General features: G+C 36.8%; 1 protein-coding gene across 1 annotated transcript; it reads right to left on the bottom strand.

The window, feature by feature from the left end:
* Window positions 1-9,015: 9,015 nt before the first annotated feature.
* LOC140161680 (uncharacterized) lies at window positions 9,016-17,394 on the bottom strand. Its single transcript, XM_072184981.1, has 2 exons — window positions 17,198-17,394; window positions 9,016-10,429 (listed from the first exon to the last, which is right to left on the bottom strand). The coding sequence occupies exon 2, from the start codon at window positions 10,423-10,425 to the stop codon at window positions 9,016-9,018; it is 1,410 nt and encodes a 469-aa protein (XP_072041082.1). The 5' UTR covers window positions 10,426-10,429; window positions 17,198-17,394.
* Window positions 17,395-25,936: the final 8,542 nt, after the last annotated feature.

The raw sequence follows: 25,936 nt of genomic DNA on the forward strand, positions 1-25,936 counted from the left end.
CTTATTTTCGTGTTTCACAATGTCAATTGTCATGAATATAGAAGAAAAGTTTACTGGTTTGAATAAGTCACACACAAAAAAAGAAGAAAAAAAGTGAAACTGTTGGGGCTCGAACCACTAGCCTTTCGTTTCACCGTCTGAAGTACTGTCCATTACACCACGCTGTCATGTTGAAATAATTACGGGATTCCGTGATATATGGGTGCGCATTGCATTCTCGTGATTATGAAAATGGTAAATCTCGACAGACGATTTACATTGGCTAAAATCAGTAAAATGTAAATAATGTTAGAGCTAACAAAACGTAAAATAGTAAAATTAGATGTAGTTTTGAACAAGCTTTCAAACAAAACACTTTCCAAATAAAAGTTGACACCAAATCGGCCTAAATTATGAATTTTGTCAACGGTTTACCATTTCTAAATTAAAGAAACTCCTTGTATTAATATTCAGTATTAGACTATGGTAAACCGTCAAATCACTATGTGATTCAATGGGACGATATTTTACAATCGCACTTTACCATTTCACGCAAATAAAATGATCAATTTTAAAGATATTTCTGCATGAGTAGGCCTACTTCATGAGCGTACTAATGCGATTTTTTTTATTGGTTCGTTTTGTTTTGTTTTGTTTTTTTGCTTTGGGGGAGGGCGTTGATCTGAAAAAGGTGAAAAAGGTCGTTTTTTTGACTATATTGCCCTGCACTGCAGCGTTCACGCGATACATATCCACTGAACTATATCATGCTGATCACTCACATCTGTAAGATTAGTAATGTTTGAAAATAGCGCTATTGTATTCAATCTATGATTGTAGACATACACAGGTGATGGGTGCAACCTGCTTGTAGTGCAGGGCTATATAGTCAAAATTGATACAATAAGTTGTCTTATTTTATATCCACATCATAGCTTATGCATTAACTAATATTCATTGAAAATTTTGAGTAATTCTATCAAGTAGTTTTAAAGTTACAGCCAAAAGTTTAAAATCAGATGTTAATTTTAGCGATTGCCTCATACAATCCCCGAAATATGTCTTGAAACACTTAAAGCGTCTTTAGGGGAAAATAAGTCCCCCCACTCCCCCGTGCAATGTTGAAACGTGCAATGTGTTCAGCGTGTCTCCAAAGTGTCGCAACATTGAATGATGGGGGTGGGGAAGGGAAAGTGTTAATTGATGGCCCAGCTTTCTTCTAATTCCAAATATTGAACATTTTTATCCACATTAAAAATACACTTTTGATTTCATTCAAGATGCCTAAAGCGTTTCAAGGACATTTTTCGGGGATTGTCTGAGGCAATCGCTAAAATTAACATCTGATTTTAAACTTTTGGCTGTAACTTTAAAACTACTTGAAAGAATCACTCCAAATTTTCAATGAATATTAGTTAGTGCATAAGCTATGATGTGGATATAAAATAAAACAACTAATTGTATCAATTTTGACTATATCGCCCTGCACTACAAGCAGGTTGCACCCATCACCTGTGTATGTCTACAATCATAGATTGAATACAATAGCGCTCTTTTCATACATACTAATCTTACAGATGTGAGTGATCAGCATGATATAGTTCAATGCATAGGTACCGCGTGAAAAATTTCCATGACTATTTATTAATAGATAGGCTATGATGTGGGCACAAAATAAAACAACTAATCTTTTATTTAGATAGTGGTCAAATAATTCTTTTGTACTGCATCCATTTGCATATCTTCTGGAGCGTGCCTATAGAGGAGATGATTTGAACTAATGACCTTATTTGCAAGCACTCTATAAGTAAATACTTATGAAAACGTATGAAACTTGAACTTGGGGGTGTGTGGGGGGGGGAGGGGGGGGGTTACACGATAATCGATTATCGATTTTCCTCCACCACCCTCAACCACACAAATATAACCCCCCCCCCCTAATCATCTTTGCGACTGCGATTGAACATGACAGTCTGTGATCATCATTTCCGTGTTAGGTTTTAGAATTTAATTGAATATTGACAATTAATTGATCATTGATTGTCGGTTATCGACTGTCTATTACCCCCCCCCCCTCCCACCACCACCAGCAACTCAAACACTGCTTAACAACGACATCTACCGGCGTGGCGTGTTAAATAAATACTGTGATCACGAACTCCTACACTAGTGGAAATTTTGGATGAGAAAACGGACATTTTGATGAGAATCGGCCAAAATGGTGAGAATTAAATTTTCTCATTCTCTTGGATGAGAAACTTCCTGGTGTGTGTGTCAATCATTATTGTCTTATTAAAACTGGTGACAATTGCTAATCCCCGATTATTATTTTCTCATCCAAAAGAATGAGAAAATTAAATTCTCACCATTTTGGCCGTTTCTCATCAAAATGTCCGTTTTCTCATCCAAAACTTCCACTAGTGCTGTCTGTCAGGCTGAAATTATGGGCGCACGCCACCAAATTAGTACGAGTGAATACGCGTGATGAATTCCTGTTAAAGGTCCATAAGCGTTGGCCTTTTATATAGGCCTATGTTACGAGTCGTACTTGACTCAAGGCCAAAATCACCTTTTTCCCGAACTCACACGAATGCACAACACAAATACACTGTTTGTTTAAGCTAACAAAGTCTTTAATTGAAAACAGAGTATACATGATTGGTACATATAATAACAATATCGCATATACAGGGTGATTTAAAATGAACTGTACCTAACATCAAAAATTAAAATAAAATACTTTCCGACATTTAAATAATGTGTGTTTGTAAGATGTAATAGGGTAGTATGTTTCCTATTATTGGTGCAAAAATCATGTCTTTACCTCTAATGGTTTTGAAGAAAAGTACATTCTTAGAAAACACACCAAAAACGATGTTGCACACGGACGAATGTTTTATTCAAACTATCTGTTCTACAGCATTTTGCTCCCTCAACTGCCCTCAGACACTTTCAGTTCAACATAAATTACGCACGTTTATTTAAAAATATTTTTTTTAAGATGAATTAATAAACAAATAATACAATTAAAATTAAATACTTACCGACATTTAAATAATTTATATTGCAAGCTGTAATAGGGTAGTAGGCTATGTTTCCTATTATTGGTGAAAAAATCAGGTCTCAATTACGAGTGTATGGATATTGCACCAGCACCATTTCTATTTGAATTCAAATTTCCCTCTACAATTTCAAGTCAACGGTTCCTTCGTTCTACATGTATTATTTGACACGTATAATCTTTGCAAACCTGACATTGTAATTGAATATTATTGATTTAATAATGCAAAATTTTTTTAATTTGTCTTGGTTTTGCTGTACATGTATGTAGTCATGGTAGATGCATTTTGTTACTGCGGTAGAGAACACTGATAAACTTAGTTTCGTGTGTTGGTCTAAAAATGGGATGATAACTTGAAAATGCGATATCTTCTGACTACAACCACTTATTATCAAAATTCAAAATTTCTGCTACAGAACACTTATCACTGCTTTCTATGATAGTAGTTTTGATATGTATAATCTCCGCAAATATATAACAAAAATTGGGTAAAGTTGGGTACAGTTTATTTTAAATCACCCTGTACAATAAAATCACACAATGACAGTTTTACTATAGCTGTCTTCTTGTTGGTGATCCTAGAGTTCTTGCAATGTTCTGGACGACTGATGTAATATATCCTTATTCACTTGTCCTGCGAAAATCAGCGAAGTCCATAGTACACTTGCATTTATAAATTTAATCCTTGCGTATAAAATCCTCATACAAAAATGATGATGCTTCCTCCAATCTCCTTTGCGCTGCTTTCTCCACAAATATATCTATCTCCTTGCGCTGCTTTCTCCACAAATATATCTCCTTGCGCTGTTTCTCCAAAAATGGTGTTTCTTTCACCATTCTCTCTTTCTCCAGGGAACAGGTTTCTTTAACACGGCTCCGCTGTTTTTGACAGATGCGTTGTCTTCAAAATACCAGCAAATTCCAGCAATTCGACAGAAGAACTTTAATCCTTCGATGAGGAAGAGCACATTTGTTTGCTCACTATCTCCTTCGTTGCTGTATTAAAATTAGCTCACTTATTGGCTATAAAAACTGGTTAAAATGTACTTCTTTTTTGAAGCACGAAGACCATCACACACATGTGGAGTTTACAAACTCCCACGATATTCTGTAAAGTCCCAACCAAAAGCCTCCAGCTTTTTATATCAGTACTCATGCAAAAAACCCATCATCTATTAATAAACCATTACTTCAATGCACATTTTAACATTTGCTGCAATCTTGGGATTTCCCAAGATTAGTTATACACATTCACATTACATCACTTCCTGGGGGGTTTTCCTGATGGTGCAATAATGAACTGGGGCTTTCCAAGTTCCAAACATAGCTCTGACTTTGTTTACAATAATTTGGGGAATTCCAAAATACAAGGGGTTTCCCATCTCATGAAATACTTTCAGCTTGTAAACAAAGTTAAGGGCTGGGGTATGAACGTTTGGACAGTATTTATTGTGGGACATTAGAGCACATCAGACATATCGAATTGCATTCTGAATACGAAGAATGTCATTCTGATATCAAATAATTTTGATTTTTGAAATTCGCAATTTAATACACATTTTATGGCAAATCATTCAAAATTGATATTTTTGATATTTAACAGTACTTGAAGTAAACTTTATAAATCTGATTATTTATACTTAAAGTGTATGCAGGTGGGATGAAAAGCCGCCGATCAATTGAAAATTTTGACCTTTCGTATTGAAGATATGGATTTTTTCTTCTCACAATATTTACAAATCCATATCTTCAATATGAAAGGTCAAAATTTTCAATTGACCGTCGGCTTTTTCTCCCTGCTACATACACTTTAAGAATATGTCAGTAGATTTATATAATTTACTTCGAGGACTGTTATATATCAAAATTTGAAAAATATCAAATTTTATAATTTGTCATAAAATTTGTATTATATTGTGATTTTCCAAAAATGAAAATTATTTGATATCAGAAAGACATGCTTCGTATTCAGAATGCAATTCGATAGGTCTGAGGTGCTCTCATGTCCCACAAAAATACTGTCGAAACGCAATAAACGCTCATTTTAGATCCCTTAAATAATTAAATTAAATCAAATTACTCAGCACATCACATATATTAGGGGGAAAAGTTCAATTTGGTGACCACTCTCTGGCTAGTATGGTTCTATGGACCATTTAGAAGAAAAAAAATACCCACCATGTCCCAGGATAAGGCCGTCTAAACCACAGATTAGGCGCCTTATCCCTAGATAAGGAATGTAAACCCAAGATAAGGCAGTTTAAACCCCATAAGAGACATGTAGACATGAACCCCAGATAAGGCGGAAATGACACACTTATGCTTCTGCTCTCATTCAAAAATCACATTTACGCTCTACCAAATGGGGACCATCTTGGATTTCTGGGCAAAATTATGTTGTAACGTAAAATTAATGTCAGATTCGGATTTCTTGGGGTCGACTTACCAGTACACGATTTTGGGTAATCTGGTTCAAAACTTATTTTTTTCAAGATGGCGCCGGCGGCCACCATCTTGGATTTCTGGGTAAATATGAGTTCGTAATATCAAAGTAATGTCAAATTTGAAATCCTTGTGGTTGACTTATCCAAAAAAGTGTCTTTGTACACGATTTTAGGTCCTCTTGTTCAAAACTAAATTTTTCAAGATGGTGCCGGCCACCATCGTGGATTTCTGGGTGAAAATGATGCCGTAATGTCAAACTAATGTCAGAATCGGAATCCTTGTACTCGACATATCCGAAAAAGTGTCTTTGTGCATGATTATAGGTGCTCTGGTTCAAAACTTTTTTTCAAAATGGTGGCGGCGGCCATTTTGGATTTTTACCTCTAGCGAAAAATGCCGGGATTTTCGCGAGGGACATGGTGGCTATTTTTTTCTAAATGGTCCATAGAAGTCGAATCAATCGTCAAACCTTAGCCAGAGAGTGGTCACCATGCAAATTGAACTTTTTCAGGAAAGACCACTGATGACCCTACCCCACTAACCGCGAAAGTGTGTGTCAGAGGGGATATGGCATGGTTTTTCATTTTTTCTTTCTATTGGGTGGAAAATAGGTCGGCTTTGGAGCAAAGCTAGCTAGGTCAACTGGCAGGTTTGTGCAGGAACTAAATATGAGCCTCTACCACATGTGATATGATATTTACATTGATGTGGTTTATCTTTGATGTGAGTCCTTTCATATCTAGTCTTGTTAGTTGTATTTGAGAAAGTCATTTGACAATATTTACATTGGTACGGTTTCTCTTTGGTGTGAATCCGTTCATGTATAGTCTTGTCTCCTGTCTGTGAGAAAGTACGTCTTTTCACAATATTTACATTGATATGGTTTTTCTTTGGTATGAGTTCTTTCATGTAGTCTTGTTATATGTATTTGAAGAACATATCCATCAGGATCCAAATACGAGGACAAAATTATCCAAAAAATTGCACATTTTCGCGCGCTTCATGCGCATTTGTTTCACCCATTGATTACATTTTACATTTTATCATTTTCACTAATAAATACAACCATTTATGAAATTTCTAGACAAAAAAAAAATTCGTTCACAAGGGGCTGCTGCATAATTATGAGCCCTGGGGAAGGTAATATTGCATGGGGGTGGGATTTTGGCACACATTTACGGGGCACAGTGTCAACACCCTGTATTATAAATATTTTTTCCATACATGCAGCTCAATTAATACTCCGTTGAAATCAATATTCTATTATTGACACAGATAAAGATTACATATGCATTGTGTTAGTGGACGTGCACCTGGATGGGCTAGACGCGTTCCTTTATACCTATATAGTATAAATGTCATTCTCAAAATTAAATATATCTCAATTTTTACATTGGATTTCAAATGTTTTACATTAAAAATGCAGTAAAAGATATCCACAGCAAGCTGCAAGGCCCCGCTAATTAGTGTACTGATTTTCAAGTGAGTGTACTGGAAACAAAAAACTCTGGTTTTATCTGAAAACGAATTTTTTTCTTGTAATAGAAACATCATACTAGTATGGGGTACCAGAGCATACACAAATCGTAATAATGTCTAGAATATAGAAACGCTGTGGTATCTCATATGATAGTCATGGTATGCTTAGCCTGAGTCGCTCGGCCTATCTCGAACAAAATCGCGATGCGTAGCTGTTAGAAAACGAGAGGATTCGCTGTACTATCACGGCAATTTTTAACACGGAGATATAGGGATGATGACGATGTGCGGAGGAACCTTTTATTTTAAATAAAAACGCTGATAAGGCTTAGGAAAAAACATTTAAGACAAACTAGCTGATACCTGCATGGCGATAACCCAGGAAGAGGGGGGGGGGCACTTAACACAAATGGCCAATAACGTACAGCATTTTTATTCTACATGTTATCAACGTTTTGCATGATTTCATTAAAACAAAGTAAAACGAATTATTTAAAAACAGTTTAAAAAGCACCTTATCAGAACTTTTATTGCATTTCTCCAACCAATTGTGACAGCATTTTCCAAAGAAACCATTTAAAGCAAGCATACAAGCTATAGGCATAACCAATAAAATTGATATGAAAAGTGACAATACAAATATTCTCTCTTTCAATGAAATGAACAAGACTCAGATCACAGTTTAAACCTACCTTGGCAAAGGTAAATCACTCGTTTTCTTTATTACAAAATATTATTTTCTGCATGCTTAACCTCAAAATGGTCATAATGGTCCTACCAGTCTGACTGTCTTGCTATCATGTGTGACAGGTCACAGCATAAATAAATACATTGTATTGTATTATAATACTGCTCGCACAATTCTGCAAGAAGGTCCATTGCTAGCCACCATTTGTGCTGTTATGTTGTACATAATTTTCTGTCGGGGGTTATAAAAAATGAGTCAGTCAGGAATGTAACATTACATTTCAGTTATACGGGCTAAGTAATTTTCAAAATACAAGTTTCTTTTTAACAAGCTCCCCCATAAATAATGAATGGTCCCCAACCATCTTTATCATTTCATAGGAAAATATTGTCTGTTTTTATACTGCCTGTCAGAAACTCAAAAAAAACTTTAAAACACAATACAATATGAATCCTTTCGTGTACAGTCTTGTGACTTGTATCTGAGAAACTCTTTTCACACTATTTACATTGGTATGGTTTCTTTGGTGTGAATCCTTTCGTGTATAGTCTTGTCTCCTGCCTGTGAGAAAATCTTTTCACAATATTTAAATTGGTATGGTTTTTCAATGGTGTGAATCCTTTCATGTTTAATCTTGCTATTTACATCTGAGAAAGTTTTTTCACAATATTTGCATTGATAAGGTTTTTATTTGGTGTGAATCTTTTCATGTCATGAGCGTTAGAAAATCTTTTTACAATATAAACATGTGTAAGGTTTCTCCATGGTGTGAATCCTTTCATGTACAGTCTTGTGACCTGCCTGTGAAAAAGTCTTTTCACAATATTTACATTTGTAATGTTTCTCAATGGTGTAAATCCTCTCATGTATAGGCTTGTCTCCTGCCTGTGAGAAACACTTTTCCCAATATTTACATTGGTAAGGTTTTTCTTTGATGTGAATCCTTTCATGTCTAATCTTGCTACTTGCATCTGTGAAAATCTTTTCACAATATTTACATTGATATAGTTTTTCAATATTTACATAAATATGGTTTTTCTTTGGTGTGAATCCTTTCATGTACAGTCTTGTTACTTCTATCTGAGAAAGTCTTTTCACAATATTTACATTGGTATGGTTTCTCTTTGGTGTGAATCCTTTCATGTACAGTCTTGTTACTTCCATCTGAGAAAGTCTTTTCACAATATTTACATTGGTATGGTTTCTCTTTGGTGTGAATCCTTTCATGTTTAGTCTTGTCTCCTTTCTGTGAGAAAATCTTTTCACAATATTTGCATTGGTAAGATTTCTCTTGGGTGTGAATCCTTTCATGGGTAGTCGTGCGACCTGTATTTGAGAAAGTCTTTTCACAATATTTACATTGCTATGGTTTTTCATTGGTGTGAGTCCTTTCATGGCTAGACTTGTGATCTGCACGTGAGAAAGTCTTTTCACAATATTTACATTGGTAAGGATTCTCATTGGTGTGAATCCTTTCATGTTTAGTCTTGTTACTTGCATTTGAGAAAGTCTTTTCACAATATTTACATTCGTATGGTTTCTCTTTGGTGTGAATCCTTTCATGTACAGTCTTGCAAAATGTATTTGAGAAACTCTTTTCACAATATTTGCATTTGTAAGGTTTCTCATTTGTGTGAATCCTTTCATGTCTAATCTTGCTACTTACATCTGAGAAAGTCTTTTCACAATATTTACATTGATATGGTTTTTCTTTGGTGTGAGTCCTTTCATGGCTAGTCTTGCGACCTGTATTTGAGAAAGTTTTTTCACAATATTCACATTGGTATGCTTTCTCTTTGGTGTGAATCCTTTCATGTACAGTCTTGTTACTTGCATTTGAGAAAGTCTTTTCACAATATTTACATTGGTATGGTTTCTCTTTGGTGTGAATCCTTTCATGTCTAATCTTGCTACTTACATCTGAGAAAGCCTTTTCACAATATTTACATTGATATGGTTTTTCTTTGGTGTGAGTCCTTTCATGGCTAGTCTTGTGATCTGCACGTGAGAAAGTCTTTTCACAATATTTACATTGGTAAGAATTCTCATTGGTGTGAATCCTTTCATGGCTAATCTTGCTACTTACATCTGAAAAAGTCTTTTCACAATATTTACATTGATATGGTTTTTCTTTGGTGTGAATCCTTTCATGTACAGTCTTGTGATCTGCATGTGAGAAAGTCTTTTCACAATATCTACATTGGTAAGGTTTCTCATTGGTGTGAATCCTTTCATGTCTATTCTTGCTGCTTGCATCTGAGAAAGTCTTTTCACAATAATTACATTGGTATGGCTTTTCTTTGGTGTGAATCCTTTCATGTCTGGTCTTGTGACTTAAGCGTGAGAAAATCTTTTCACAATATTTACATTTGTAATGTTTCTCTATGGTGTGAATCCTTTCATGTACAGTCTTGTGACCTGCCTGTGAGAATATCCTTTCACAACATTTACATTGATATGGTTTCTCTTTGGTGTGAATCCTTTCATGCGTATTCTGTGCACTTGGACAAGATAACCTATTTTCGCAATATTTGCATGTGTACGGTTTCACTTTCGCATGAACCCTTTCAGGGACAGTTTGTTTACAGCTACACCAGTACCTGTGCAATTTCACTCTATGTCTTGCCACATGTTTCACATAATATATGAAATCACTGTAAAATCGTCTGCAGTAGATACACCTATATGGTTGAAAACTATTTGCATAATTTGACTTCGGTTGAACTTGGTATGCCCTGCCTTGTAAATGCTGCAGTTGGTTTCTTGTCTTCATGGCTCTGAAATGATAAAAACAGACTTCCATTCAACTAGATGATACATTGTATATTTTATGAGTACATAAACAATACAGGTTGGCAAAAAAAGGTTTTCTTCGAAATCGCTTCTTCGGATTTTTTCAAATGTCTCTGTATGGTACTGCCGATGAATTGTACCCACAAATTGGTAAGTTTAAGGGGGGGTTATTTGGCAGGTTAAAAGGGGGGAAAGCGATTTTTGGCATATATATTTGGGCCCCATTTTGATAATACCGCTGTAAACATTCAAATATGGAACATATTCAAATATGGCACATCAACCAGGGGAGCAAAGATTTTTAGCCTGTCCATAGTTGCGATGTTATTCTTAATCAGGTGTTCCTTGTGTAATATTTGATGATCTGTTTCTTCGTCGATGTACCACACCCATTTTGGGTCACCCTGAAACTCAATGAAAGTCTTGCACATAAAGTGAAAACTAAAGCTGTAAATGTTTAGAAATGGTTTCTGCTAAAGTTAATGAAAGTTGGTGATAATATTGGTGATAATATACTTTGTCAAATGATAAGGTGTCTTTTTATTATTTGACTTATTTCATTATTGCCTATTATTGCAGGATTTTGCAACTGCAGAAAGAGTCATAGATTTAACCACATTTCTTCTACTTTACAAAAAGAGTTTTTGCCAGTGTTTGCTGGATAAAATGCCAAAAGCTAATGAAGTCATACATATATGTAAATGTGTCACTTTTTTCATCTCAAAACAAATTATATTTGTAATGCAAATAATTTCTTGAATCAAGTTGAGTGTAATAAATGCCAGATTTTGTAATTATAAGCAACTATCAGGATGCCCATGCTACGGGAAGAATCACTGACTGAACAGCAGACATTAAACTCATGTATACAGTATGGTGCAAAATACCATACCGAATTGCTATTTTATCTTTCCCCATTCCCCCGACACACACCAAAAAAAGAGACTTAAGACTTCAGCCCACCCCTTTTTTGACATGAAAATTATATTTCCCAGGAAGGGCCCCCTTTCTGCCTCCGCCCCCCTACAAGTGTTTGTGAATGGTCCCTAAATCAGATAATAATACTTTGCGCTATTTAGAATGTTTTGTTACGTTAGTAGCACATCAAAATGGACAACACCCATGAGTCGTATAACTTTTGAACAGAACTGTCTCATTTTGAAAATCATCTCAAATTGGATAGAATTGAGATGCAATTTGAGAATGAATTTGAGTACCAACATGAGATCTATTATCACCCAATTGGTGCTTATATACATTGGTGCTACCAAATGCTTGTCATCTCATGGTCAAAGAAGCTGGGGATCACCAAAGTTGTATTTTAATAGAGCAAGGACTGATTGCTCCAATTTAAGTAGCATAGGGAATTTAGTGCTTTAGAGCACAGATATTGGGACACACTAGAGATCATGTTTCTCTGCCAAGAAGACAGGGTCAATACCAGTATGTGATATTGATACGTACTTCACATTTATGTATCCCACATTATCGGGGGTTTGTTTTAGTTTTCTCTGTGATGAATTATTTCCACATTACGAAACTCTTTTTATTTTCATTTTTTTTAATACTATGTAGCAAACAACCTGAAACCAACTTTCCTGCTGGATATTCCTTTGTTAGTGATTAAGTTTGCTATTTTATGAGTAGGCCTACTTTCGTTTTGTGCAAATCATTTTTGGCATTAGGCGTACTTAATTTTTTTATTTAGTGCAATATTTTTCACTCAATGTTGGTGAGTTAAATAAAACGACTTTTCTGTAGGAACGTGCGTATCAAATTTATTACATCACATTCTCCACTACCATATAGGCCTACTTCTGAAACATTGACAATTACATTCTCTATTTTTTTCCTTCAAATTTGATTCAGATTTTTCCAATTCCCTACCTCTCAAACGTAGCTGAAGAAAAGCTGATAAAAACTTTTGAAGTTGAAACTTTTAATAGTTTAAAAGAGAATCTGTGATGATTCAACCAGGGCTGTCAACTCTCACGCATTGGCCGTGAGTCTCACGCATTGGGTCACTTTCTCACGGTCTCACGCCAAGGTAGTATAATCTCACGCCTAGGTAGTAAATCTCACGCAAAATGAGTAAAATCTCACACATCGTTATGAATTATTTGTTACTCCTACCCCCCCCACTTTTCAAATTCTCGGCGCCGTAGCTCAAATAATCATGGTACAAAATGAACATTGGAGTCGGCAAATCCCGGTACGCCTCTGTCTCACGCCAAGCAATTCCAAAAAGTTGACAGCCCTGGATTCAACATAGTTTTATCTCAGAGGGTGACCTTGTTTGGGGACACAGAACGACAAGCATGAATTAATTGGTTGTTTATTGATTAATTGATTGTTATTTAATTGATTGATTATTGACCATGAACAGCAATTAAACCTATGACCTTGAGAAGTCCACAATAGCACAGTTAGCACACAATAAAACTAATTGGGTGGATATTATCTCAATTTGACATTTCAATTGGATCTCATGTTGGATCTCAAATTGCTTCTCAATTCTGTTCAATTTGAGATGATTGCAAAAAAACACCCAAGATACCTAAAACTATTCTTTTTTTGTTTTCTTGCAACAAGAAAAAGAAATTGAGATCATCAGTTTCTTCAAAATCATCAATTTCTCCCCCAAAATCATCATTTTCTCCCCCAGTGGGGAACAATTGGACCTAGTATGATGTCACAATGTTAGTATGTTACTCTTTTGCCCATAACTCTGCAACCATATACTATAATAGATATATGTAAAAGTATGCTTTTTCTGAATCCTTTATATTACTAGAGAATCAGGATGGTGTCAGTTTTGAACAGGTCTGAGTAATTTTGATCTTGACCCTCTGTGCAAAGTTCAACGACCTTTTCTACAGAAAGATTGAGCAGGTAGAGAGAAGTTGTGCAAGATGTGTCATCGGTGACTATGATTGCTCCAGCAGTGTGACAGCCATGGATCAAGGCCCGGGATCAAGGCCTACCTTGGCTACCAGACATCTCCATAACAGGCTGGAGATGATGTATCATATTCGGTTTGACCTCATTGACAACAGGTGGTCCCAGCACATGACTCCGCTAGCATCAAACACCAGAGGCCATGGTTCCCGCTTTCAATATCCGTGTTGCAGTTCGACAGCAGACCGCAGGAAAGCAGTGGAGTGAACCGTTGTTTCCAATGGACATTTTATTGTGAAATTTCATTGTACAAGGAATACATAAAAAGTCCACATAGCCCCCGCATGAAAAGTATTTAATTATCTTTGTAATCACTCAAAAAGCATTTTGTGTGAATTTTACATCTGAACTAGATGCTATTAAATTTTTATGAGCCTTTTTATTTTACATTTAAGGTTTATGGGGGTGACGATTAGAAATGGATTGCAATTTTGAAAAACCCTCATTTTGGGTCATTTTAGACACTAAAATGCCCATAAAAAAAGAATAGCACTTAGATTGGATGTAAAATTCACACACAATGCCACCTGAGTGAGTACAAACATAATTAAATACATTTCATTCGGGGGCTATAGCAAAAACAAAAAATGTCCTATACCTTTAAATGGTTATGAAACAAAGGTGAGTGATCGATACGGTATATCGGCTTGCCACATTTACATGTGTTTGTACTTAAACTGATCTAATTCATAAACTGTTCATCAAAACCCTATAAAACTATAAAACTATATATCACTGCCAAGCTTAGAGTACAAGGAATACACACATGTATACACACAATTGGTCAATATACAGGGTGCCGCAAATGTCATATAGGGTGGGAAAAGTTAAATTTTGGTTCAAAAAGTATAAAATTTTGTACCTCTCTTGACGTAAAAACTTTTTCTGCTAAAACCTTTTCAGGTGTGCTGATAACATTGTAGGCTTTCACAAAAAGCAAACATGTAATGATGAGTTATGTTGCCTTACAGGGTGTTCAAAAGTTGTACATAATTGTTGTGATTTTTATAACATTATCAATCAAAACTTTGTTCCTCCAGGCCCTACTCAAAAACCAGTGGCATATTTGAATTCCTCATTAAAAACTTTCACAGCAGTAGGGTAACTCTTTCCAGAAATATGATAGTCAGAACATTTCAGAGCATAAATAAATACTTAGTACAGTAACACATAGGAAAAGTCTAGAAACCATGACACAGAATGCAGCACACTTAATGTACAACAAATTAAATTTACTTGGAGCAAAACTAGTCACACTTCAAACTAGACAGAAATACCAAAACAATGGTACATATTCCATCTCGATACCTTGCTGGGTTATGAAGTTACAGTAAAAAATATATTTTTGAGTCGCCAAAAAACAATATTCCCTATACTTTAACACATGCATCATCCGTAGGCTCCTCATCCGTAGGCTCCGCCACCCCTGACTTGACATCCTTTGATTGGCAATATCTCACAAAGTACAAATAGTATGAAAGTTTTACCTTCCACAATTTTAGCCAGATAAATTAGCAAGAAAATAAGACCAAAACCTTTTCCTATACCCCAATTCATGGCGCATGACCAAAATCACCTTCAGAGCAGCAAAGCGGCAAGCGGCAGGAAAGTATGAAACCAGCATTACTTAGTACTACTCATCTGCCAAATGGGTATTTCTCTGAAAAGGTGTACTATTGGAAGATAGGCAAATATGAATTTGAAAATGATTATAAAAATGTTTCCTTTACATATCTGTAAGGATGTAATTCTCTAGTGCATGAAAACAATATTTGGCGCAATCTTAAGGGCGCCCTCTATATTATAGAGGGCGTAATCTGAAGGTTGTGCCAGGTGAGAATCATCTCCGTCACATTTAGGCCAAAAAAAAAAAAAAGGACAAAAAATTGTTAAAACTCTTAATTATGAGTTTTATGGATAACTTGTAAGTTGCTTGATTCATGTTTGCTTTTTTCATTTAAAAAAAATATGATTTTGTACTTTCGTCATTTAGTTGGGACAATGAGAGGCAGGCTGTTCGGAAAATGTCATGTCTGTTAGTATTTTTTTTATACAAACGTAAGTATATTCATAATTTTGCTTGAAATAACTAAATAAATTTCTATTGACATAGTAAACACATACAATATCAATTACATTTCCAAATAGTAAATTCCCTGTTGTCTGGGTCAAAGGTCAAATAAAGGTCAACAACAATTGTGATGGGGATGACAATGCTGTGATGGAGATGATAGTGATGTGACGGAGATGATATTTCTACACAAATTCCTATAGAGAATCATCTCCGTCACAGACATTTGATTTCAGTAATGTTTTCACACTACTTGAAAATGAAATTCATACAGATGAGAAGGTTTAGAATTGGTAAGCATTTTCTGATAAACTAAACTGGACTTCGCTGTATCTCAAGATCCGGTGATGTGATGGAGATGATGGTGATGTGGCGGAGATGATATTTCTACACAAATTCCTATAGAGAATCATCTCCGCCACGGCAAATTGTGACGCCAACTGATGTAGCGGAGATGATGGTTCAGACATTGCTTACGATTAATAGCAGGGTTAAGCTTACCCATCGTGTTACATATCACCACAACAGCTTGTGGGACATATTCAACCATCATTATTTTCCGGAAAAATTCAACAATAAGACTTATATCAAATTGATCAGAAACGTTTGGAGATGATGTTGAATAAAGGTGCAGCGGCGTGTATACTTGAAGATACCCTCAAAATTGGCAGGAAAAGAGTGCCAATGTGTACCTATTCCGGGTTGATGTTTTTCGTCGTCTGTAAAAGGCAGCGTACAGGGTCAAATTATTGACCTCTGATATTTGGTCTTCACCTCCAGCCGTTTTGATGCCAATGTGACGGCAATGATGCAAAACCAAGGGACAGCAATTTTTAGACACAAATTTTTGAATTATTCCATAAAATTGACTTTAGAAGTGGTTTTAAGCATTTAGACATGATATTTACCCCAGTCAGTGGTAATTTTCACTTCCCACACTTGCTCACAAAAATACTACAAAATCACTAAAATTCGGTGCGTGACATCGGGACATGGGGTTTTCAGGGGGGTCGTCAGATATTGAAGAATTTTTTGACTCCAAGAAATTAATTTTTCCCCACTTGGATGTTCTTTACTATTTTTATACATACAAAAGTCCATGACTAAGCCAAAAAAGAATAAAAAAATCTGCTTTTAAAACTTTTATGAGCGCCGAAAGTCGCGGGACTTAAAAGTTCCCCTTTTCAGAGAATCACCCAAATATGACAGCTTTAACATGATTTGCATTGCATTGCAGTGCATGTAAACCAGTGGCGTACCGTGGCCACTCCTACCCCGGGGGGCTGAAGAAAATTCAATATATTGCCGCCCCTTGCTCAACAGCCAGAAAAGGGTGACCCAATATTTTGCGGTGTTTTGAACAACCCAAGGAGCATAACAAACACAAAATTGGTGTTGTATGACCTTTGACATACATATGTATTCTTTTGTCGAGAGTGACATGGTCTTTCAATGCGTGCCGAGTGTCCTTGGCAGACTTGACTATGCTTCAGTGGTCATGAAAGGATTCAATCTACCTCTGCCCACTAATCGTACGCTATTGTCTGAAATTGCTCCTCGGAAGATGTATCATAAGAACTCAGTCCTCAAATGATAGTCAACGACCAAAAGATAAATGACTGACTATCATTGCGGACTGAGTTCCGCAGTCTAGTACATTGGTACAGTCAATGACAAATTGGGTGTACAGTACACTAACGCTGTACAAAGTATATAAGCTTACCTCAATACCTGGTGCTGTTAATCTGTTCAATTTTGAATTGGATGCGCCGGGTGGATGCGGTAATGCACTCACACAAGTACAACTAGAATGTGCGCTGGGACTGACTGTGAACCATAAAACCACGATGTAATTTACTAAAATACCACAATTCTTTAGAAAAAAATCAACCTAACCAGCCCAAACATTTTTTATTGGGTTACGAGCTGTCTGTCAGGCTGAAATTACGGGCGCATGCCACCAAATATTTAGTACGAGTGAATACGGGCACGTGATGAACTCCTGTTCCTGACGGGGGCGTAGCAAGAGCATCAGGGACCCATGGACAACAAGGAGCAGTACGGGCCCTTTTAACCAGGGCGGGATTTAACCTTATGAGGCCCTGGGCCAGGTTTATTGGTTTACGTATAATATAGGGGGGGCTAACATATTTTGTTCCGATGTTACTAGGACATTTGCGCCTAAAGCACAAGAAAAATTCAATTTCGGACTATTCTAGCTTATTCTTATCCTAGATCAACATGAATTTCGCTATTTGAATGCGCGCGAAGTGCAGAAAATGTTACAATTTTGCCCCATTTGAGCCAAAAACATTCTTTACATGATGCAGTCATGTCTACAGTAGAATTCACCACGACCTTTGCAGGACTTAAACCCCATTAAAAGCTATCAAACCAAGATAACACTCATTGAAAACAGCTCAACTGATTAAATCAGATCTTCTCTAGTTGTACACGTGTTTCTGCTTACCTGTGCGGTATCGCAATGAGCTGGTATTATTCAGTTGGGTAACCGATTATAAAGGAAACGCAAGGTAACAATGGTATGTGGGCCTTTGTTCACGAAATGAGACAATGGTCTGCTTATTGTTAACCAGTATTCTTGAAAATTAGCAACATAATGATTGTTGACTTAACACGGTTTGGAAATAATTTCTTCATATTGTTTGGTGTTATCTGTCGTTTACATATCCTTCCTAAAACACACTAGTGCGACTAATTCCAAACACCTCAATTAGCAAAAAAATTTAGGACATATGTTATAAAACTATATTTTCTAGAATTTCAGGGAATACTTTAATGTAGCTTGTACCGACGTGTTTTTGTGGCATCCTTCAGAAGTGAGCGGTCCGTTACCAATATTTTCGGTGGCAAATCTCCATTCAATTAACACGGGGAGTTGGCTAGCTATGCCTTGCCCTCACTCATATTGTACCAAAGTGCGACTATTTCTGAACATCTAATTTTAGGTCATGTTAGAGAAATATATTTGCTAGAAGTTTGGAGAAATATTGGCCGGTTATTTTTCACACAGTGATGTTAACTAGGCAAATGCCTATACTTCTAACATACACTATTTGTAAAGGTCGTGCGTCAATGGTGAGAGCACTGTGTATTGTGTATAGGAAAACGGACAGTAACTGCAGTATGAATAATTGGGGTTGCAAAGATGCATAGGGTAGGCCTCTTTTGGGGCCCAAAAAAAATCATTATCTAGCCCTTATTTAATTTTCGCTTTTGTGCTTGGGACCCTGAACCCTCGGGGCCCCTGGATTTCGTCCACCCTGTTCCCCCGCTTGCTACGCCCCTGGTTCCCGCTCCTGTTAAGGCGACTGGATCATTTCTACGTAAATATAGAGGGCACGGGGATTCAATCAATCATTATAAAAAACTCGGAGGGGGGGCACTCCAACTTTGGAGGTGACGCGTATGTAGGGCTGTTAAGACCCCTTTTTCAGCATCGCTGTCACCCAAAGACCCCATATTTTTTTACGAACACATGCTCTGTCCATGCTCTGTCACCTATTTTTCCATTTGATCTGTCATCCAAAGACCCTTACAAGTCCAATTTGAACAGCAACTTTCATTTATCATGGATTTTGTTACTTATTTTGAAAAAAAAAAAAAAGGAAATTTGAAGCCATTTAGAACTAGATACTCAATTTTCAAGGTTTCTTTGGCGCTTTTTCGGCTCTCACCTAAAGTTTCCATTTAAAAAAGGTCATGTTCTCACCCAATGACCCCATATTTTTCACATTTTGCTCTCACCGAATGCCAAAAATCATGCTCTCACCCAATGACCCCATATTTTTTACATTTTGCTCTCACCGAATGCCCCTTAGTGCGAAAGTGCCAGCCCTACACCTATATCCATTTCATATTGAAGTGCCCCCCGGAAAAAACTATTTGATAAAATCAAATGGCACATAGTAGAGTAAAAATTTTACTGTAATGATTGACAGACACCATTAACAAAAAATAATTTTTGTAATCGATCTAAAAACAAACGTTTAATATCAATTTTAAATTGTATTGCCTAAATCTGTATGGCGTAGCTAGGGGTGGGCAGGGCGGACTCGCCCACCCTGGAAAGAAGGGAAAATGAAGAAAGAAAGGGAAGGAAAGAAGAGAAAAGGAAGAGAGAATGGTGGGGAAAAGAAAGGGTCAAGATGGATACGGGAGGAAAAGCAACAGCGAGGAAACGAGAATAAATATATAAAAAAAAGGGAAGTGAAAAAACAAAAGGGAAGGCTAAGAGGGATGTGGGAGGAATAGTGAAAGGGGAATGAAAGAGGGAAAAAGAGGTAGAAGCAATTCATGCACAAGTGTAAGAAATTTACGAAAGGGGAAGAAATTGAAGAATAGGAAAGGAAATTTAAGGGCGGGAACGGGAAGTGCTTTGAGGGGGAAGTAATTTAAGTGAGTGTGTAATGGAAGGGGGAAGGAATGAGAGAAAGGGGAAGGAAGATTTTTGACAATCGTCGTCAAAGTTTGCACCCTGGAAATGCCTTGACCCCCCCCCACCCCATCCCGCCTTGACACACCCCCACCCACCCCCACCCCCACATCGAAAAAGTCCTCCTACACCACTAGAGGACAGTGATCAGACGGTAGAGGGCCAGAGGGCAGTATATATATCATTATTGTGAAATATATTTAGGCCTATGCAGCGTGATGACAGGGTTAGTTATATTGATTTTCTCTTGATTTGGCGGGAAAATCGGTGCAGTGCTGCCCTCAAATTCAAGATATTTCATGCATTATAACTTATAAGATGATTTTAACAAAGAGAAGAATCGCTATTCGACATAATTAGCTCATAACGATATTATCTTGTTGTTGAGCTGTGATTATATTTTTCATATCATCTTTATTAAGAAAAAAATCACGTGTTACTTTTCACGCTGGTTGGTAATCGGACACATCCCTTTGAACTACGTGTGGACAAATTGATTTTGGACCCTCTGACTAGCACTATTTTGTTAACACTACTTTTTCCTGTTTTACACCACATATTCTTACGACGATAAATACGTAGAGTATGAAACAATGTTATGAATAGCTACTCATCTACATTCCGAGAAATTCACATTTGAAATTTGGTAAACTTCTTTTTGGACCACCCTGTACAATGCAGGAAGGACAGAGCAATAAAAACTAACTATAACAAAAGATACAACTTATTGTAACTGTTTGCTTTTGATCATGTTGATAATTTATAAAACATGCTTCTTGCTGTTTTCTAAGATCTTTGACCGTAAAAGCAATAATGTGTGATTTACTTAAAGGGGTGTTTCGTGATCCTAGCATCCTCTTTTTATGACATTTTTCAGTACATATCCACGAAAAAAGCCTATTCCCAAAATTTCAGTTGATTCCGATTTTGCGTTTGCGAGTTATGCATGATTTTATAGGCCTACGCTGCTCCATAGACAATGCGTTGTAATTTCGTTCTGGTGCACCAGAACGAAATTCAAATTTCACGATATCTTTGCAAAACGAATTAATCTGCAAGAAATATTTTGTACATAAACATTATGTAGCCAGAGGTTTCCAGTGATATAAAAATCTAAACTTTTTTGAGAAAAGTGGGGGGGATGAGGCTGTGGATCACGAAATGCCCCTTTAAGGGTGGGGTATGAACGTTTGGACAGTATTTATTGTGGGACATTAGAGCACATCGGACATATCGAATTGCATTCTGAAAACGAAGAATGTCCTTCTAATATCAAATTATTTAGATTTTTTGAAATTCGCAATGTAATACACATTTTATGGCAAATCATTAAAAATTGATATTTTTGATATTTAACAGTACTCAAAGTCAACTTTATAAATCTGATGATTTATACTTAAAGTGCATGTATGTGGGATGAAAATTTTGACCTTTCGTATTGAAAATGTGGATTTTTTCCCAAAACAAAAAAAAAAAAACTTTAGGTCTTTTTGGGAACAAAATCCATATCTTCAATATGAAAGGTCAAAATTTTCAATTGATCGTCGGCTTTTCCTCCCAGCTACATACACTTTTAGAATATATCATTAGATTTATAAAATTTACTTCGAGGACTGTTATATATCAAAAATGTGAAAAATATCAAATTTCAATAATTTGTCATAAAATTTGTATTATATAGTGAATTTCAAAAAATGAAAATTATTTGATATCAGAAAGACATTCTTCGTATTCAGAATGCAATTCGATATGTCTGCTGTGCTCTCGTGTCCCACAAACAATACTGTCTCAACACGCTCATTCCAGATCCCTTTAAGCCTTCATTTTTTGCAAGATTTTAATACCCAATGGTGTATCATGTTTTGCTTTAATATTGATATCTGAGGTGTATAGAATAAAAAAATAACGGATACCCAATGGGCACCCTTGAGCATTTCGAGATATCCGGGGTCAAAGTTTACACAGGGGTCAAAAATAAAAATTGTTACTACTTAACCTTTTCCAACTTATGCATCACCTCACAAGGATTCAGAAAATATAGAGTTTGAGCTACCTACGACTACTGAGTCAGGAGTTATTGGCAAAAAGGTCAAAGGTCGAACTTTGAGCTCCATTGGGGTCAAACACATAAAAGTTACCCAATTTTGACATAAAATTGGATCGATTGAGCCCATATTCTCGCTATGAGTTTTAAAATGTTGGACGAGACGTAGTCGAGTCCAATATTTTAAAACTCATAGCGAGACCAATAAATATTGGGCGTAAAGCATCCAATTTTATCATTATTATGTTTTGGATCCAATATTGTCACACACTTGGACTCATCAAAACATAATAATGCTCAAAATGGTCTCAAAATAATAATTCAGAAACGAAATAGTTTACACTACCTGAGATGTTTCGTTACCATGGTAGTACAACAAAGAGGGTTAATTACTGCCCATTGAGTCCAATTGATGTTGAGGTATTTTCCCCCTTTACCTAGGTAACGAAATGTCGCATCGCACATAGTAAAAACTATTCTTTTTCTGAATTATTATAACAAGAAAAACATTTTGAGACGATTTTTATCAAAATCGGATAAATTTTCTGTATTTGACCAATGTTGAGCCCAAATTTCAACCTTTTTGCTAATAACTCCAGACTGATTGGTGGTAGGTAGGTCAACCTATATATTTTCTGAAGCCTTGTGACCTGAGGAATATTTTGGACCAACGGAGCAAATTTGAGTTTTGACCCTGTATAACTTTTGACCTCATATTTCTTTTATTGCTCAAGGGTACCCACTGGGCACCTGTCATAATTGACCTCTCAACATGTTAGGCGTCAACGTTAGGTCATACGCAACTTAACACTGAAGGGGAGAGAACAAGAGACACATACCAGAGGGGTGACACTTCTCCTGAAGTATGGCAGAATGACCCTCTATTGTGTTTGTTCATTTGTGTATGGAGAGCCATTATACTAGAAATACCTTTTAAAAGCATTAAATTAGTATCACCCTGGCGGCCCCGTGCACTGGAAAACCAGAATCTGTTATTTAAAAAGAAACAAAAATACAAAAAAAAAACAGATCCGCCTGTGTACATATAAATGGGTAGCAAAATTGGTCTCGAATATTAATGAATTAAAAGAAACATACGCGATATAATGAACCATTGACCTGACGCCATGATGGCAGAATTTATTAGTCGTTTTATTTCATGTTTTTATAGTATGTCAAAATCCCACTTCTAATTTATATTGTCTTATTTTTTGCATGTTCAATGTGCAGACCATATGCACAAATGAATACTTATCTTTTCGATATTGAGCTTTTTGTACAACTCATATAACATGTCATTAAAGCAGGTCATAATGTGCTGACCTTGTATTTGTTCATCTGTGTATGGAGAGAAGAACGCCATTGAAACTCCATCGGTATTAGGGCGTAGTTCATTGCACTCATCGGATTGTTATTCCAAGTACTTTGATAATACAAATAATATGTACTAATGGGTCGAGGCGATTGCATTGAAAAAATAATAAATTATTCATAACAGTTACGTAATCAGTCGATAGTGCGGACACTTCATTTGCAAACCACCAAAATTCGTGATCTTTTAGCGTTGGAAAAGAAACCACGTGAATAGAGTGCCCTCTCAAGAACCCGGAGGGGGTTCTCCCAGGTTGAAGGTATACGTAGATGTGCCACAGTTTTGGGGTACCTTTTCAGCGATTTTGATATATCAATTTTGGCAAAAGTGGCCATAAAAGCGCCCAAATAGGGCAAATTTGGGTGATTTTTTGGTGCTTTTTGTTGAAAATTGGTATATTGATGGGTAGCAAAAACAGCAGAAAGTAGGTATAGAGAAAGTCAACATCCGAAAGTCTGCGTGGCACATCCCCGTACAAATTTTTTCGAAGAAACCCCCCCGCTCAAGAATAACTACTCTCTGCACATACTCGACTAAAGATGGTTTTAGCCGCCAAGCCAGACACAACCATAGATGGTTTGGGACGCATCCTCCCTTTTGAAAAAGTGGAACAGCATTGAGCAAGAAGATATAAGCAGTGGTGGAGCTACAAGGGGGAGGAGAAGAGGGACAATATTATTATTATCCCAAAGTCCCCCCCCCGCCACCCACTTCTGAGGCAAAGAACCCAAAATTATGTAAATTTCCACTTTTGCAGCAATTTGTCGGTTTTGACCCCCCCCGAAATTAACTTTGCCCCCCCAAACAATTCCTGGTGCCGCCACTGGATATAAGACACCTTGTCAGAAGCATGCTGGACACACTAAGTATTGAAGGATACACTGAGCTGCATCAGTAAAGAAAAAGTCCATGAAAACAAAAGTAGCATAAGAATGAAAGAAATAAAAATTATCACCGAGTGAAGAAAATGTTTCTGTTATGCGTGTTTATAGGCTTTGCACTTTTGAAATCCGACCCTTTACCATTGTAATGCTTGTAACTTTTCTCAACGAGATCGCAGAGCAACAAATGAGGTGTCAAAATTCGTAGTATAAATTGGTGCATTCAGTGAGTTTGATTTACTCAATACCTTTCGGGTTTTTAATCTGTAAATCATCGGGACCTTTTCTTAATAGTACATAGGCCTACAAGGTGTCTCAATATGCAATGTGTACCAAGGGTTATTTTAACGTGTTTCCTGGCACGTTTGTGCAGTCAGATTAAAAATCCGTGCAGTGAAATTGAAAAACAGTGCAGTGAGAATTGAACATCCGTGCTTCAAATATGTCTGACATTCCTCAGCACGATCCATAGGAGCAGATAAATAGCTGAGCCTGACTTTGCCAGGGGAGGACTATAGCGCCAGTGGCGTCCGCAGGTAAGTTCTCAAAAGTAGGGGGAGGGCGGGGCACGGATCTTGATTCCAATGACTGTTTAAAATGTTTGACTCGCTTCGCTGGCCGTAATTAAAGTAAATATTCCCCCAACTTGGTGCATCCCCCTGGCTCGGACTGACAAAAGTGAAGGAGCGTGCCCACTACCCCACCCCTTAGCGTATGCCACCGCTTAGCGGTGCATTGATAAATTTTAGGGTACGAGCCTCTATCACATGTGTTGATGGATTGTATTTGAAGAGCATGTTTCCAAACCATGTTAAGTCCACAAACACATGTTTCTGATTTACCTGTGCGATAATGCAATGGGTTGTGATGCTATATAGTTATGCTATAGGTATAGTAATTTCAGTTGGATGCACCATTACAAAACAAACAGTGGGTGGATGCACAGTAATAATACTGTGCGGCCTTTGGTTCCCAAATGAGAACAATAGCCTGCATATTGTTAAGCTGCATTGTTGTTGTAGACAATGGCTTCTTGATGGTACAACTCATTGTTGCTAATGTCAAACTTGTCAAAGTAATTGTGATTGTATCAGACAAGTAAATGAGAAATGTGGTTGTGGACTTAAACTCATAGTTTGGAAACAAGCTCGTCCATCAGGATCCAAATACGAGGACGAAATTATCCAAAAAATTGCACATTTTCGCGCGCTTCATGCGCATTTGTTTCAGCCATTGATGTACCAAAGTCTCTGAAAAAGTACCCCAAAACTGTGGCACATCCCCGTACACCTTTAACCAGAGAGAATCCCCTCCGGCCTTGATCAATTATCTTGTTTTAAAGTTATGAATCACGTGAGCGGTTGTTTTAGGGTTTTTTTGCTATTTTATCATTTTCACTAATAAATACAACCATTTATGAAATTACTGGACAAAAAAAACCTTTTTGTCACTAACACAATCTAGCCGATACATCCATTGCAGTAGCTTAGCCAGCGGGGGGGAGGGGGCTAAATTTTCTACGAAAATTCAGCCCGATCATGGGGCTAAATAGTGTAAAATACAACATGTTTGCGTTACGGACGCACATTGAAAAAATGCAAAACATTTTCGAGCTATGCGCGCATATCGTCCCAATACAGCCTTGTATTGGAAGCTCGAAGACTTTATGCATTGTATGATGCATCTGTAGTTTTTTTCATCTGTGCCCC

The sequence above is a fragment of the Amphiura filiformis genome, chromosome 10 (assembly GCF_039555335.1).
Source record: "Amphiura filiformis chromosome 10, Afil_fr2py, whole genome shotgun sequence".
Classification (NCBI taxonomy): Eukaryota; Metazoa; Echinodermata; class Ophiuroidea; order Amphilepidida; family Amphiuridae; genus Amphiura; species Amphiura filiformis.

Bases quoted from the DNA above. Each gene is read 5' to 3' on its own strand.
- LOC140161680 (XM_072184981.1), bottom strand. From the start codon at position 10,425: ATGAAGACAAGAAACCAACTGCAGCATTTACAAGGCAGGGCATACCAA.